This window comes from Dama dama, chromosome 30, assembly GCF_033118175.1.
Source record: "Dama dama isolate Ldn47 chromosome 30, ASM3311817v1, whole genome shotgun sequence".
Lineage (NCBI taxonomy): Eukaryota > Metazoa > Chordata > Mammalia > Artiodactyla > Cervidae > Dama > Dama dama.
The window spans coordinates 36,982,405-36,999,571 of record NC_083710.1 but is presented as its reverse complement, the minus strand read 5'-3'; the positions used below and the strand labels follow the sequence as shown (position 1 = coordinate 36,999,571).

The 17,167-nt window shown below is 42.6% G+C and overlaps 2 protein-coding genes across 4 annotated transcripts in view; both read left to right on the top strand.

Moving 5' to 3' along the window:
- LOC133049456 (phospholipid-transporting ATPase IB) overlaps positions 1 to 17,167 on the top strand; it is a 458,918-nt gene that overhangs the window by 153,902 nt on the left and 287,849 nt on the right. The window lies entirely within an intron of this gene.
- On the top strand, positions 14,981 to 16,429 carry LOC133049457 (tRNA (cytosine(34)-C(5))-methyltransferase, mitochondrial-like). Of its 2 annotated transcripts, none has more exons than XM_061133473.1 (2): positions 14,981 to 15,165; positions 15,332 to 16,429. In XM_061133473.1, the coding sequence occupies exons 1-2, from the start codon at positions 15,041 to 15,043 to the stop codon at positions 16,170 to 16,172; spliced, it is 966 nt and encodes a 321-aa protein (XP_060989456.1). In that variant the 5' UTR covers positions 14,981 to 15,040; the 3' UTR covers positions 16,173 to 16,429. The 2 variants fall into 2 exon arrangements, with proteins under 2 accessions (XP_060989456.1, XP_060989457.1); XM_061133474.1 differs by having other exon boundaries at positions 15,281 to 16,429.

Below are 17,167 nucleotides of genomic sequence, written 5' to 3'. Positions count from 1 at the left end.
CCATGGTTTATCACAAGACATTGAATATAGTTCCCTGTCCTGTACAGTAGGGCCTTGTTTATCTAGCCTGTATATAATAGTTTGCATTTGCTATTCCCAAACTCCCAACCCATCCCTCCCCCACCTCTCTTCCCTCCCTTGGCAAGCATAAGTCTGTTCTCTATGTCTGTGAATCTATTTCCGTTTTGTAGATAAGTTTATTTGTGTCATATTTTAGATTTTGCTTATATGTAATTTCATATGGTATTTTTCTTCGTCTTTCTGAGCTCACTTTGTGTGATAATCTCTACGTCCGTCCATGTTGCTGCAGATGGCATTGTTTCATCTTTTTATGGCTGAGTGATATCCCATTGTACATCTGTACCACATCTTCTTTATCCTTGCATCTGTCAGTGGATGTTTAGCTTGTTTCCATGTCTTGGCTGTTGTCAGTAGTGCTGCTGTAAACTTAGGGATGCATGTATCTTTTTGAATTTTAATTTTGTCTGGGTGTACGCCCAGGTGGAGAAGGAAATGACAACTCACTCCAGTACTCTTGCCTGGAAAATCCCATGAACAGGGGAGCCTGATAGGCTACAGTCCATGGGGTCGCAAACAGTTGGATACGACTGAGCGACTTCACTTTCACTTTTCACTTTCATGCATTGGAGAAGGAAATGGCAACCCACTCCAGTGTTCTTGCCTGGAGAATCCCAGGGACGGGGGAGCCTGGTGGGTTGCCGTCTATGGGGTCGCACAGAGTTGGACACTTAGCAGCAGCAGCAGCAGCAGCACGCCCAAGAGTGGGATTGCGGGATCATATGGGAGCTCTATTTTTAGTTTTTTGAGGATCTTCCATAGTGTTTTCCATAGTGACTGCACCAATTTACGTTCCCACCAACTGTGTAGTAGAGTTCCCTTTGAGAGAAACTCCTTCTTTATCAGTCCCTCAAATGCAGTCCTTGAAGACATCGTTTAATGAAAAGGGTGTTGAAACGCAGTCATGTGAATAGGACTTAAAAGACTTGGCTCTTCACACCCAAAGTTCCCTGCATGGTGTGAAATGATTGGCCAAAATTACCTGTGCTGCTACAGTGATTGAACTCTGGCTGCTAAACGAGCCCTCAGGTCTTTAAAACTGCACAGACCTCAGCAATTCAGAGATGCCTGAATTATGCTTTCTTGTGGGATCCACCATCCGTGGGTTCGAGCAGTGGGGAGGAGGGTCTTGGAGATGCCAGGTGATAGGTGTCTCCTTACAGCTTTGCTGCCTGGCACTTGTGTGTGAGGTGTGGGCTCCTTCCTAAGAGGGGAGATTTGATTCCTTCGCAGGTCTGGAAAAGCTGAGGTTTCTTGAATTGTTTGACTCTTGCTTTGATTTTTGGGTTGATCTCCGAGTATCTAGAAATTAAATGACTTATGAACTGAAAAGTGCATATTGGTATATAACTCAGTTCCTGTTATTTAACTCTCCCGGCAGCTCTGTCTCCCTCTCACACATGGATGTATTGGGCTCAGAAGTGACTTAGCCATGGTCACACCACTAAGTAGAATTGCTGACACTGGCTCTCCTGGCTCCAATTTATTTTTAATTTTATTTTTAAATGTTGTTAATTTTTATTGGAGGGTAATTGCTTTACAGTGTTGTGTTAGTTTCTCCTGTACAATATACGGGATCAGCTACACATGTACATATATCCCCTCCCTCTTGTGTCTCCCTCCCACACCCCCCCACCCTACCCCTCTAGGTCATCACAGAGCACCGAGCTGAGCTCCCTGTGCTATACAACAGCTTCCCACTAGCTAGCTATTTCACACACGGTAGTGTATACGTGAGTCCTACTCTGTCAGTTCATCTCACCCTCCCCTGCCCTCCCTGTGTCCAAATGTCCGTTCCCTACGTCTGACCATTTTTTTAAACTATGTCTTTGCTATGTTGAGGTTTCAGATATCTTATAGTCAAAGATCAAGTCTATAGTGGTTTTGATCTTCCAACCCATGTTCAAGGGGTGATGATTGGCTGTTCATTAAAAGAGGTTGAATTCTTCAGTTTAATAAATTTATTGAGCACCTGTTGGGTGTAGTTTTAGGTGACAGGGAATAAGAGGTTATAAAGGACACAAAGGTGCTTGAAGGCAACGCCTCATGTAGTTGGAGGGAGGTAGGTGGATAAATGAGTCAACAAGACTGTAAGTGCCTTGAAGGGCAGGTGACAGGCTGGTGTGTTGAGTGGTTTGGGGGGTAAAGGATGCTTTCTGTAGGATGCTCAAGAGGGTCCATCGTGAGGAGCTGGCCTTCTGCCCGAGACCCAGTGATGCTGGCATAGGGCCAGGGGAGGAGCATGTGGACTGAGCAAATGGGTATTTACCCTTACTCCACCCCCACCGAGGGACTTGCTGGGTGAGGTCCAGAAGCAGGAAAGCATTTGGCAGGTCACATGGGGCCCTTGTACACAAGGAGGAGACAGGACTATCCTAGACATTCTAGAACTTGAAAATGCAGTGTGATTAGTTAACACAGGATCAAAGCAGAGCTGTGTGACATTATCTTAATGACAGTGAGTGGCTCCTGGGCTACAGGGCCTGTCGTATAATTCGACTGAAGGAATTAGCATTAAGGAAAGAAAAAACTGAAAGAGATAAGAGTTGGTAAACAGGAAAGATGATAAGGATCCCGAGAGGCCAACCACCTGGGTATTGCAATCAACCAGAGGGACGGTGCCCAGGAAGGTCCAGCCAGGCTCAGTGGCAGTCAGTCACAGACCACGCCACATCGTCTGATGCTGTTAAATGTTTAAAGTGTAGGAGGAAGTTCTTTCTATCACAGCGTTTTTAGTAATAATTTTATTGTTTTGATATTTGAGAGAGAACTTAAGATATGCAGGGAAGGGAGAATATGATATTGCAGTTCATGTGGCAGCCACAGTTTAATTTTATGACAAAATCACCGACTTTAGAAAGGGTGATGTATTTATGGAACTGAAAGCTTTGTGTTGGCAATTTCTTTCAAAGAAAGCGATTCTTATTATTCTGTCATAGACCTGCACCACCCTCACGCTAATAAAGACACTTTTTCCCCCTTCCTTGAGCAGGGAACTGGGAGGGAAAACCAGGCGTAGGTTGTTTCAGTGCTTGCCTTCCAGGGTTTTATTTCTAAGTGAATGGAGACCATATGGTCACATAAAGCTGAAGCTAGGCGGTTCAGAGCTTTAATTTTGTGGCCTTGAAACATTTCCAGTTTTGCTCACAATTAGTGGGAAATAATGTGTTCATAGGACAATTTATAACTCAAACCCACTGTGTGAGCCCCACAGGCCAGGTCTAGTTACTGTCGTGTGTCCAAAAGAAGTGGCAGGTCTCCGTAGAGATGGCCAATCAGAGGACTCTCTGCCCTTTCCCTCTTTATCTGATGACATTTATTTGGTGTCACACTGACGTTCCAGCGTCAGTTTCCTGGCCAGTGTGTCCCAGCCGTAATCCTCATTTTACACACAGGCGTGTTCCTCCTTCATCCTTCATGGATGAAGCTTAGCTCCAGGCAAACAATTTTAAGTGCCGGAGCTTTGCTTTGCTCACTCAGCCAGCAGTGCTCGTGTCCTCTGATGAACAGAAAGCTCTTCCAGGTATTTCCTGGAGGGAAAGACTCTGCAGAAAATCTGGAGGCAGCCCTTATACACGTAAAATCCGCTCCTTAGTTGTGCATTTTGGTGATAATCGGATAAACGGAGTGATGACTGAGCGCTCCAGCCCGCTGATTGGCTGGCGAACAGGGTGTTTATGAATCCTCCAGACACACCAAAAGCCAGTGCATCATTTATTGAGAAGTTGTTCAAGTTCTCTTTCTCCTCCTTCATTTTAACTTGCACAAGCGGTGACTGCTCTTGGGAATGACTTGGGAGTGTTTCCTGGGGATTAAGTCTGGGTATGGAGACTTAGGCTGTGCTGGAGACCGCAGGCTTCATGGTGAAGGGCCTCTCTCATCGGAGCTTAAACACAGCATCTTGAATTGTTGATGGTGGGTTTTCAGAGACCACGGGAGCTAAGAGCAATTTCCTTTTCAGTTTCTGACCCAGCAAATGAGTAACTTTCCCCAAGTAATTGTTCAGTAAGAGAAAAACACATGTGATCTTTGCAGGGGGAATAACGGGTCTTCAGAACTTACAGTAGCAGCGTCCCCTCCTGCAGGAATGTTCGTTCCTGCTCTTCATGCCCTAGGCCAGTGTGCCCAAGGAGCTCAACTTTTTATTCTCCTGAATTTGTGTGTAACTTACCACATGTGACTGGTAGCTGCCTCATCAGGCAGTGTATTAAATAGATTGAGAATATTTTTAAAGACCGAAGACAGTTCTGAAAGTGAAAGTGTTCGTCACTCAGTCGTGTCAGACACTTTGTAACCCTGTGGACTCCTCTGTCCATGGGATTCTCCAGGCAAGAATACTGGAGTGGGTTGCTATTTCCTCCTCCAGGAGATCTTCCTGACACAGGGATCGAACCCGGGTCTCCTGCATTGCAGGCAGATTCTTTATTATCTGAGTCACCAGGGAAGCTCCAAGAATACTGGAGTGAGTAGCCATTCCCTTCAGGGGAGATTTAGAATATTTTTAAAGACCAGAGATAATTCTACCTGCTGGAGATAATTCTAAGTAAACTTAGTGTACCTAGGTCCATTCCAGGATACATTTATATTTTTGGTCCTGAGTTGATGTGAGGAAGAGGCTTATGTTTTTGAGATCATCTAAACTTACTCTTTATGCAACATCATTTTGTCCCGTGCTGGGTGAGGATGATGACGTTGACTTTTGAAGAAAAAGCTTGCTGCTCATGTGGGAGAAGAGTAACCTGGTGGGTCGTACTTCATTCACAAGCTGAAGAGAGCAAGGCTGTATCTGTCTTGGGCATTATACAGTCTCACCTGAGGCTGGATTAGCTTATAGGGGCCCAGGGAACATGATGACAGTGATTTTAAAGCGCACTTAAAAACTGCTGCTACCGTCAACTTGGGTACTATCCCTCTACTTCTTCCGGTTTTGTGCATTCACAGCTCACCTGGTTTTTGCCCTAAGGTGCCTGTCCTTCACCTCGCACTCTCTTTGACCTGGTGGGCTTCTGCAGGCTGTTGTCAAGGTCACAGCACAGGGGTAACTCATGGGGGAGGGTGGGTGGGAGGTAGATGGACGGTGGGATCCTGGGCTGCAAGGGGCAGTTCTGTGGGAGCATCTTTGATTTAGAGATTCAGAGGAGGTGTGGACATCTGTGTCTTTGTGATGCAGGACCTTCTTGAGTCCCCAGCTCAAGGGGGAAGCTCTCTTCTCAGGCGAATGGGGGTGCCCTGTTCACCCTGCAAGTTGTTGTCACTTCCGCAGGGAGGGGACTCTGGAAGATGCTCTCAGAGTCTCACGGTTTATTTACTACCGGCAGTTTGAAGCTTTCATGCCTAGGTGACCAATTTTACGTAAAAGTGCTGAGTCATGGGAGTATATTTAGTGTCTAAAATTGTTTGGCTGATTTCCAAAGTACTGAAAAGGGGGGTCCTGGGGATTGGTTTCCTCCAGCCTCTACTTACTCCCATTGGCAAAGAAAAATGAAGTTTTATTCCTCTGGAGCTTGGTGACATCCGTTATTATAACCTTTATAGATTGAGGTTGATCTGACCTAGCATGCTCTGTTTTTACAAACAGAGTCAAGATTGAGGTTCCCCAAGTGTCCACACCAAGTAACTAACGACCTCTCTTTAGAATGGCATGTAAAGACATGTATTGCTTCCTGGAGTATTCATTGTATATTCCATGTTCACTGCTCATAGTCTGCTTTTAAGGGGATTCATCCTGTAGTGTGATTTCAAAGAATGAAGAGTGAATACTAGCCATCATTAGTCTGAGTGGTTTGAATTATAGCTTTGTCTTCCTTTCTAGGTGGCTTATCTGGTGGCTCAGTCAGTAAGAACCTACCTGCAATGCAGGAGACCGGGTTTGATCCCTGGATCGAGGAGATCCCCTGGAGAAGGCAATGGCAACCCACTCCAGTATTTTTGCCTGGAGAATCCCATGGACAGAGGAGACTGGTGGGCTAAAGTTCATGGGTTCACAAAGAAAGAGGTAGGAGGTGGGGGCAGGGGGAGAGGAAGAAGGAGAGAATGAGAATATGAAATGCATCAGCATGTGAGTAAGATCACATCTTTGACTTTTTATTGGGTTGGCCAGCAAGTTCGTTTGGGTTTTTCTGTTTCTGGCTAGCCCAATAGAAATCTCAGATGTTGGCATCAAAATTAATTTCTTACTTTGCCCTTTCAGTAGCAGCAGTAAAATGACATGTGATCACAGTAATGACGCTGTAATAGTCACTTGCTGTCAGTTTGTCTCTGGGAGGACAAACTGTGCATTGCAGGAATGAGGTGTGGGATAAGGTGGATGTAACATAGCATCAGCAAAATCAAGATTGTAGTCAAGAGTACCTTGCAAGTATTATTTGTTGATGGAACAACCACCTGAATATTAAACATGGTCAAGAAAAAAGGAACTTGAATGCTCTCAAAATCTGCAAAACTTCGCCCCAAAATGTATGAACTTTAAGGATTAACTCAGTCAAGCTTGACACAGACCTGTGCTGTCTCTGCTTTTAGCTACAGATGTTTTAGGAGACAGTGTCCCCAAACAAGTCTTCAGAAAAGCCGTCAGTTTTTCTCTGGGAACCGTTACTACGGTTGGAAACTGTGCTCCTCATGGAGCAGGCAACAAATCAATTGAACTCATGAATATTAATTTCTAAAAAGTAAATACTAGGTCTCTAGCCCTTTAAAATGGTCACATTCTGCTTTAAACTACAGTAAGCGCTCTTAGTGGGTGTGGGTGTTCAGTTCATCCAGCCTGTAAAGTGATCGTTCAGAAATAAAATTCTAACACATCGTAAACTTAAGCTACATCTAAACTATGAAAAAATTCAAATTTTAATGAGAAGTAGTTCATCTCAAGGCTTTTCAACTATGACTATAACAATCTCCTGAGACTCTCTAAGGAAGTTAGAACTGATGTTTTCTTTTAAATCCTCCTGTACCAAGTAGTGGCATGAAAAATAAGTCCATGTTTGGTTTGCTTTTACCAGTGCCTCCTGTGGTGGTACTTTTGTATTCTGTCTTCAGTAGAAAATGTTGGAAAGAAGACTTGTGTCAAACCTTTCTTCCACTTGCCTCCTTCCACTTGTCTTTTCAAGTTGACATAGAATTGCAATTTTAACTCTGGTCCCTGACCAGCTAGGCCTCCCAGGGGAGTTAGGGCCCTGAGGACTAACCTCTTTGACACTAACCATCATGGCTAGCCATTGGTTTGGAAGTTGTAATCATAAAAAACACAATTACCTGATCATTAGCACTCTTTTTTTTTTTTAAATTTTAAAGAGAAGGATGGAAATACCTACTGAAATTGCTATGTGGAATGTTCCTTCTAATTTAAAAAAAAGTACCAGAAACAAAGCTAGGGGGGAAAAGTGAGTTTGCATTGCTGTGTGTGCACTGTCTCTATCTGCCTAGTGTTTATCAGGTTTTACTACATGGTAGGGGCTTCGCTCTGTGCTAGGGAGGCAAGCTCTCATCTTCAGGGTCACCAAGCTCAGTTCAAGGGAAAAGGGACCAACAAAATGTTTTAAAAATGCAAATTCATGAACCTAGAGAGGGCTGTGGAAATAAGGGGGGATGTGGACAGGAGTGGGCTAAGATCAGCGAAGGTTAAGGCTGAAGAAATGAATTGGAGAGAAAGCATGGGGTGGGGGTGGGGAAATGAGGCTTAAGTTCCTCCTTAAAGAAGGTTGCCATCATGTGCAGAGTGTCCTGCTAATATCTGTACCCCAGGCTATGAGCCGTGTCCATGAGAAAGAGCGATTGTGGCTGAAATTTTGTAATTTCTCCTTAAAGATCTCCTGTATACTTTTAGATTTATTTCTGGGTATGTTATGTTTCTCTATGTTGTGATAGATAGTGACTTCTTCCAAATTTTATTTGCTACATATACATTGCTGGCATTTCTAAATGGAATTTATTTAGTAGGTTATTTTGTGATCTAGGAACTTTGCTAAACTCTAATATTCTAATGTAAATATTAGTTTTTAATGAAAATGAAATGTTTTTAATGAAACATTAAAAATGAAATGTTAGTTTTTAGTGAAAATGATAATATACCCTTTGAATGGCATTGTGGTACATCTAAGTCCTTGTGGTTTATCCCCTGTCTTGACTTACCTTACTGACTGGGTCATCCTGCACATTGCCAAATAAAAGTAGTCAGGGGGCTGGTTTTGTTTTTTTCTTGTCTGAATTCTTTTCAAGTTTTACCTTTAAGAGTGATGCTTATTATAGATTTTCTGTAGATATTCCTTACCATGTTAAGATGAATGGATGTGAGTTGTATTAGATTCTTTTTATATATTCATTCGGAGGATCTGTTGATTTTTCATCTTTCATCTTTTAATTTTTGAGCTACAATTAATTTTCTAATATCTTTTCATTTATTTATTTTTGGCTGTGCTGGGTCTTCATTTCTGCAAGGGTTTTTCTCTAGTTGTGCAGCGCGGGGGTGCCTCTGTAGTCGTGTGTGCTGGCTTCTCATTGCAGAGGCTTCTCTTGGTGTGGAGCACGGGCTCTAGGGTGTGTGGGCTTCAGTTGTTGCCGCTCCTGGACTCTAGAGCACAGGCTCAATATTTGTGGTGCTTGGGCTTAGCTGCTCCGCAGCATGTGGGATCTTCCCAGGTCAGGGATTGAACCTGTGTCTTCTGCATTGGCAGGCAGATTCACTGAGCCACACTGGGGAAGCCTGGAAGTACACTTAATTTTTGAGCTACATTTGCATTTATTCAATATTAAACCACTCTGGCATTCCCAGAAATATCCAACTTAGGATGAATTACATTTTTTATTTCTTACTGACTTTTATTTGCAAATGTTTATTTAGAATTTTATATCTCTATTTACATGTGTAGAAGGAAATGGCAACCCACTCCAGTATCCTTGCCTGAAAAATCCCATGGACAGAGAAGCCTGGTAGGCTACAGCCCATGGGGTTGCAAAGAGTTGGACACGGATGAGCAACTTCACATACTTTATATGAGTGTAATTTGTCTGTGATTTTTGTTTCTCTCTGTTGTCCTTGTTGGATTATGATATTGGTTACATAACACACAATGAGTTCAGGACAAGTTCTGTGTTTTTCTCTGATGGTTTGTGTAAAGCTGGAATTACTTTTTTTTTTATTTACAGTTTGCTAGAGCTCATTTGTAATTTTCTTTGTGAAAAGATTTAAAATATGGAGTCCATTTCTTGATGATTATAAGATTATTCAGTTTTCTTTTTCTTGGAAAGCCAGGTTATTATGCTATACTGTTTTTCAGGGGATGGGAGTTGCTCATATCATTCAATTTTCAAATTTATTGGCTTAAAGTTATTCATAGTTATGATCCTCTTAACTTTATGACTGAAGTGCCTCTCATTTTAATTCAGTTTGTTATTGATTTATTTTAGATCTTATTGATTAGAGCAATATTACCAGGGACTATGTTAGACTTTTCAAAGAACAGACTTGGGCTTTATTTGATAGCCATTCTGAAGGGTGAATTGTACACATCTATTTCACTCTTGTCTGTCATAATCATTTTTCTCATTTCTTATAAGTTATGTATTTATGAAAGATATTAATCATTTAACACAATTTCCAACTTTGTTGTAAATGATTTTCTCTGCTATTCTTTAGTCTTCAGATTTTTTGTTTGTAATTTCTCCCTTTATTTTTAGACCTGAAAAGCCATCTTCTATCTAGAAATTAAAGATTTAGAAATTTCTTCCAACTTGATTTTACTTGTATCTCTAATGAAACTCTAATCTGAAGTGTTATTCTGACCTTGGATATGAAATAAGACTCTAAGATTCAAAATCTCAGCTTAGTGATCAAGTCACCCGAAGCTAGTCCACCTAGTATTAGTATCTAGAAGACAGCTCAAAGGACACAGCTCAGAATATTGTCTCTAGCCCTTGATGGGGAACCAAAGGGCAAGATCACTTATTTAATGATGAAACTATTGCTATTTTGTTTTAACTACTTTTTCTATATTTCCTCATTTTTGTCTGATTAAATTTATTTGGACTAAAATTTGTCTATAGACGAGAGGCAGGTGGAGGACATGGCAGGGGTAGCGGACTATCCTGGGAGGAACCCATAGGGTCAGTCTTGATCCATTTCGCAAGCTCAGATGCCTCTGGGGGGAGATAGGGACATACATGAGTGTGGTGGCTGGGTGGGGACTGTCACCAGGCAGAACCTTTTCCTTCTAAAGTTTCAGCCACCGACTGGTGCCAACCATTTGTTTCATGTAGGAATTCAGGCCAACCGTCCCAGAGTTTGATTTTTCAAAAGAAGCAGAAACTTAGATTTTTACGTAAAATCTCTTGATTTTGGCATGCTGGAAATGATGTTTTAGGAGCACTGCATGGCCCCAGTAAATCATATCTTAGGATCCAGGCTTAAAACCATCTGTTGGCTTTCTTTGAAATAGGAAGAACACATTTACTATGCATGTAATGCAGGAATACTGAGGGTGTCAGGTGACGTTACTGGAAGCTCTGAGTGAAGTGGCCTGGAGTGGACTAGTGAGGGTTATTGTGGGCTGACCGGTCTACTGTGGGATGCCTGAGTTATTCTGGGCACCCGCTGTTTGAGTGAATACGTAACTCTGCCCACAGTTTCTCGGTAGAGCAGTTGCTACAAGTCAGACTTGGCCCAATGCAGCCGACACCACCCTGTAAAATGCTTGGAATGCTTGTCTTTTGCCTTTTAGTGATGTTTCCCTTGTCAAGGTTCAAGGATTGGGTTCTTCTCTTCTTTCGTGTTCAACTGATTGCATCATCTGCTAAAGGATTTCAGTTTTATGGCTCAGAATCCCAAAATCAGGGGAGTCCTAGAGGCGGACAGAGACACCCGAGCTTGCAGGACCCCCAGACCTAGGCGTGGATAGCAGACGGTCATCTTAATACATCAGAGCAGGTTGAAGTGACTGCTTGGCCTCTTCAGCAGACAGTTGTTTGGCTTGGGCTTTTGTTAGATTCCCTAAGTTGAATTACCTGAAAAATGTATGTGACTTTGCAAATTGACAGTATAGACAGAATTACCAGCATCCAAGCCACAGGCACCCACACTCTCTCCCCTCCTGGGGTGGCTACTCTGCTTTACTGTTTGAGGATCGTGCCTTCCTTGGGTCTTTCCATCTTCTTGATAAAACTACCAAGATCCCTGATCACAGATTGCCCCTGCTTTCTGACAGCCCCCAATCCAGAGAGAATGAGAGCCTTCTGTGAAGCTTTCCCCAAATCAGCTGTCAGAACTTAACCTGTAACAAGCCCCTCCTGGACCTGTTCTGGAGCACCCCCCCACCCCCACCCCAGTTCCCATTGCCTGTTGGCCACCTGATTCCCACAGGCCATCCTGGTGATCTGCAGGTGAAGGGCATTGACACCTGTGTAAGAGTGGATGGTATTATTACATCATTACTTTCATTACTTGAGAAACATTAGAGGCAGAAGGACACATTATAGGAGAAAGTTTATAAAGGGAGATGGATGGTAAAAACTGAAGGAATGATCCATTTCATTAAAAGCTGCTTCACACATGGTCTCTCGTCCAGGCTGTGAGACCTGGGGGGAGCGGGGTGGCCTCTGCAGGACTTGGGAGAGTCAGGACGTCTCAGGGGCGGAACTGCAGACGCAGCGATTCTCAGTCAGGAGGAGCTGATGACCCTTGGCAACCCAGGTCGAGAATGTTCTTTCCAAAAGCTATCGATTGTGCTGATTACGATCCTAGCAGGTTTCAACCTGCTGTCCAAGTCTGGAACTTGAGACAAGTTAAGATCAACAAGCACCTTGTGGTCGAGTTTCATTTAATTAGCATTCACTGCCAAGTCATGGTTTGGAGGCTGACTTCCATGCCAAGTATGTTTCAACGGTCAAGGTAGACAACCTCCCAGGATATGCTGCCTTTTACCCAGATCGGTTAGCTGGTAGACCCAGTCCAGGGGGGTGGACCCTGGACCGACCCTTCCAGCACCACTGCCTGTAGGACTCTTTGCTGCTGATGCATGAAGACAAAGCGAAGCCTATGAGGTGGTGGAATTAGGGAAGCCGTTTGGTAGGCTTTTCCCAAAAGCCAGAGTATTTTTAGTCCTTTATCAGGACAACTTTTTTTTAAAAAATGTAAGCTGACTTTTATTTTTTCAGGTCACTTTTCTAGGAAACAGGCAAGGTCCTCTCTCAGGCGCTGGCAGCTCCCTTTGTGAGGCAAACGCAGAGCCTTCTCTTGCCAGCTCTATTATGTCATTGAATTAATAATGTTGTAAAGACGAAATCAGAAGTCAATTTGGCAGCTGTGCCTTTGGGGAAATTTTTGGAAGAGTGACCTTCCATTTTTAATAAGCATGTTATTACATTTAGAATTGAATTACTGAGAGCTGAGCCACCCTCCTGAATTTGCTATTAGCCATTTTTTCCCCTTTTATTTTTAATGAACTAGAACCAGTCGAAGCCAGTTGTTGCTAACAGGACGCAGTCAGAAAGGAACTCAATCTTTTACTGTCAGGCCCTTTATTTCAGACAAGTTTAACTCTTCCAAATGTTAGACTTAAAGAAGTCTTTCTAGACAGCATCCATTTCTTTTTTAAAAAAATTAAAGTGGGATGGAAGAATCCTTTTCATTACTTTCAGTGCCTGTCCTCATGCTTGAGCTTTCTCCCCTAAAGTCAAATACATCATCTTCATTGAAATCTTGTGATTCTGAAATTCGTGCGGAAAATAAATGGGCCAGAGAGGCCAGTAGTGTTGGGTTGGCCAAAAAGTTTGTTCAAATTTTTCCATAACAGCTTACTTAAAAACTGGAACATTTTGGCCAACCAAATATATTCTGAAACAACAAATCTGAGGGGAGGGCTTAACCCATCAAATACTAGAGCCCAAGTTAACACACTGATCCTTAAAACAGTGTGGTGCTGGGGACACATAAAATAGCAAGAACCCATAAGGCAGTTGAGAAATTGCCAGCTAGCAAGTTGAGTCTATTTTTATTATCAAAAATTACTCCCAAATAAGACATTGGAACTCTTCAGGAGTGATGGTGGCATAGAAAAATGGCAGTTTGGAGCCAGAAACTTAGATCCCACACCATAGACCTAAAACAAACAAAGGGTGCCCCACATTATCTAATGATAACAAATCATTAAACTGTAGAGAATATCATAGAAAATAAAAATAGACTATGCTCAGGTGTGAAGCAACAAACCAAGTCATAAATCTAGAAATATTCCCTTGTTATCTCAAGATACCCTTGAGATCAGGGCCTATCAGGTACTCTTGGTTTCTGGCAGCTAACATACCTACCCAGTTAAAGCCCACACACTGGCAAGGGTAGGTTAAAGAATGTGGTAAATGAGGAGCCATTGTCTGAACTAGCCTGTGGGGATGTGTAAGGAAATATACAAAAAATTTAAAATATGCTGGGATGATTACAGGGTGGATAATTTTCAAGGAAAATCCCTTTAACATATTTGCAGCAAATTGGGAAAAACAATAAACTAAGCAATATGATTATATATGCTTTTTAGCTTCTGTGAAGTCTTTGATCCAGCAACAGGTATATTATTTTGTTATCTGTTTCTCAGGTGGATGATGATGGCAGGATTTGTTGAGTTCTCATCACATGCTGGATGCTTTTAAAATGATTACCTTTGTTCTAAGCAACTGTGGGGCTTCCTGGGGGGCACAGTGGTCAGGAGTCCACCTGCCAGTGCAGGAGACATGGGTTTGATCCCTGGGTCAGGAAGATCCTCTGGGAAAGGAAATGGCATCCCACTCCAGTATCCTTGCCTGGAGAATCTCGTGGACAGAAGAGCCTGGTGGGCTACCATCCATGGGGTTGCAAAGAGCCGGACACAACTCACACACTCAGCACACACATACACAACAATTGTATGAGATATCTGTGTTTCTGAATTCGTGTTAACCGTAGATCTGTAGTAAGAACTGATGTGTGTGCATGCACATGGGTCTGAGAGAGAGAGAGAGAGAGAGAGAGAGAGAGAGAGAGAGAGAGAGAGGGAGAGATGTGTGTGTGTGGGCGGGGGGCGGATTTAGAATCCTCTGCTGAATTGTGAGTTCCTTGAAGTCCAAGAATATTATGATACACAAGTTCTCTGACACAGGAACACACCTGACCCACCTATCAGATACTGACTATAGGACCATCTCTTCTACTCTTTCATTTCTGTAAAACCTGCTGCTGCCCCACTTAATCTAGATGGATCCAAAGCTGAATAAATGCATAGTATTAAAGATGAGAAATTCTACTTATACTTTTCTTGATTCAGATAATATTCGTTCATTGTTTTGCTTATTGGCATATAAATGGGTCTTTTGGTCCTCATTAGGATAGACAAAAAAAAAAAGGATAGACAAACAATTTTTGTTTTTGACCACAATTATTATGTAGATCGGGAAGATCTGCTGGAGGAGGGCATGGCAACTCACTCTAGTATTCTTGTCTGGAGAATCCCATGGACAGAGGAGCCTGGTGGGCTATGGTCCGTAGGGTTGCAGAGGGTCGGACACAACTGAAGCAATTTAGCACGCATGCACATTATGTAGATCATTGAGTGGAGTCAGGATTATCTTTTCTGTTGTTTATTAGCCTTGATATTTCAGTTACATACTAAATCAAGTGAAAACTGCTTGAAGGAAAAAGGGGGGAACTTAAGCAGGATAAAATCAATTTGCATAGCTCTGGAGAGGCTATATGTCACTTCTGTAAAGCAGGATTTAGAAGATGTGAGATGTAATGTCTGAATCATGAACCATGTGACTCTACTTAGCACCCATTTCTTACATCCTGATGGGCACTGACATAAACTTCACCCCATTGTTTGGGACTGAGGAGTAAATTTGTTGTTTATATAAGGATGTTTTAAAAATAAGTGAAAGTGAGATTTGGTTCCCTGCAAGCTTTAGATACCCAGTGGAATTGATTTCTTGTTTGATCTCTCCTGACGGGATGGTGTTGACCTTGCTGAAAGCAAAACCAGAGAGGAAGCTTGTGAAACAGATTTGCAAAGTTGTATTGGATCATTTTGAAAAGCAGTATTCCAAAGAACTTGGAGATGCATGGAATACAGTAAGGTCCCAGTTATGCTGATTGTTGATGTAGTTGAACTCCTGGCTTGGAGAGCAGTAAGTGAAGCAGCTTCAGAATCTTGAGAGGAGGACTGAAATGCGGCATCTGGCCAGTGTCTTCGGACATACTAACATCTCCATCTTGTTGGCAATATGCTGTTCTTCTTAACAGATTCAATTACCCTTTTGAACTGGAAAAGGATTTACATCTGAAGGGCTATCACTCACTCTTTCAAGGATCTTTACCCTACTATCCTAAATCAATGAAATGTTACCTTAGCAGAACTCCTCACAGAATGCCTTCAGAAAGACACCAAATTGGAAACCTAAAAAAATACTGTCTCCTGAATGCCGCCTCCCTTCTCCCAGTACTGGCTCTGGAATTGAGGGATGGGGAGAAGGTTCTGGATCTGTGTGCCGCCCCTGGAGGCAAATCTCTAGCTCTGCTGCAGTGTGCTTATCCAGGTTATCTTCATTGTAATGAATACGATAGTCTGAGATTGAGGTGGCTGAGGCAGACGTTAGAATCTTTCATCCCACAGCCTTTGGTAAATGTAATTAAAGTGTCTGAATTGGATGGCAGAGAAATGGGAGATGCCCAGCCTGAAACCTTTGACAAGGTATTAGTTGATGCTCCATGTTCAAATGATCGAAGTTGGTTGTTCTCTTCTGATTCTCAGAAGGCTGCCTGTAGGATAAGCCAAAGGACAAATTTGCCTCTTCTACAGATAGAACTCTTGAGGTCTGCAATTAAGGCCCTACGTCCTGGGGGGCTGCTTGTATACTCTACGTGCACACTTTCCAAGGCAGAAAATCAAGATGTGATCAGTGAAGTTTTAAACTCCTACAGTGACATCGTGCCTGTGGACATTAAGGAAATGGCAAGGACTTGCTCCCAAGACTTCACATTTGCTCCCACTGGCCAGGAATGTGGGCTCTTGGTGATTCCAGATAAGGGTAAAGCCTGGGGCCCAATGTATGTTGCGAAACTGAAAAAATCATGGACGACTTGAAATTGGAGATATGCCTTTTGGGAACCGTTACATTGATAACACATGCATGTATTATTATATTTCTTTTTCTAGTCTCTCTGCATGTTAATATTTAAATAATAATGAATTCGCTGGATCTGATTGGAATCCTATTTAGTTAATGTGGCATTTCAGAACTTTTCAGATGTATTTTTTTCCTAGAAGTGTTTCTATAGTAATGATTTAAGATGCTGCAGATGGTGTTTGTGCTATATAATAAATCTCTACTGTCTTTAAAAAAAAAAAAAAAAAAAGTGAAAGTGAAAGTCACTCAGTTGTGTCTGACTCTTTGCCACCCCGTGAACTATATAGTCCATGGAATTCTCCAGGCCAGAATACTGGAGTGGGTAGCCATTCCCTTCTCCAGTGGATCTTCCCATCCCAGGAATCGAACCCAGGTCTCCTGCATTACAGGTGGATTCTTTACCAGCTGAGCCACCAGGGAATAAGGCATCATTTTAAAGGAGAGAGAAGGATATATGCTAATCAAAGTGTTGGTGTGAGGTTGGCGTTGACACACGTGCAATCACTGATGTGAACTGAGAACCAGTGGAAACGTGAGGATTCTGTACTTTGACCACGCTTGTTTCCATCACACTTGAGGCAATATAGGGTAGCAGTTAGCCCAAGAATCCTGAGGTCAGATGGTCTGAAACTGAATCTGGTTGTACTACTTTGTGACTGTGATCTGGACCAAGTTTCTTAAACTCTCTATGCCTAGACTTTCCCTACTATGAAATGGTGGTAATCATAACACCAACCTCAGGATTATCAAGTGAGTTAAAATCGGCACACAAGCACACTGCTGTATTTAAGACTGATAACCAACAAGGACCTACTGTATAGCACATGGAAATCTGCTCAGTTTTATGTGGCAGCCTGGATGGGAGGGGAATTTGGGAGAGAATGGATACATGTATATGTATGGTTGAGTCCCTTCGTCGTTCACCTGAAACTCTTACAACGCTATTAATCGT

Coding starts and splice junctions, on each gene's coding strand:
- LOC133049457 (XM_061133474.1), top strand. CDS start 15,041: ATGGTGTTGACCTTGCTGAAAGCAAAACCAGAGAGGAAGCTTGTGAAA. Junction 15,166..15,280: donor GATGCATGGAATACAGTAAG/GTCCCAGTTATG, acceptor GCCAGTGTCTTC/GGACATACTAACATCTCCAT.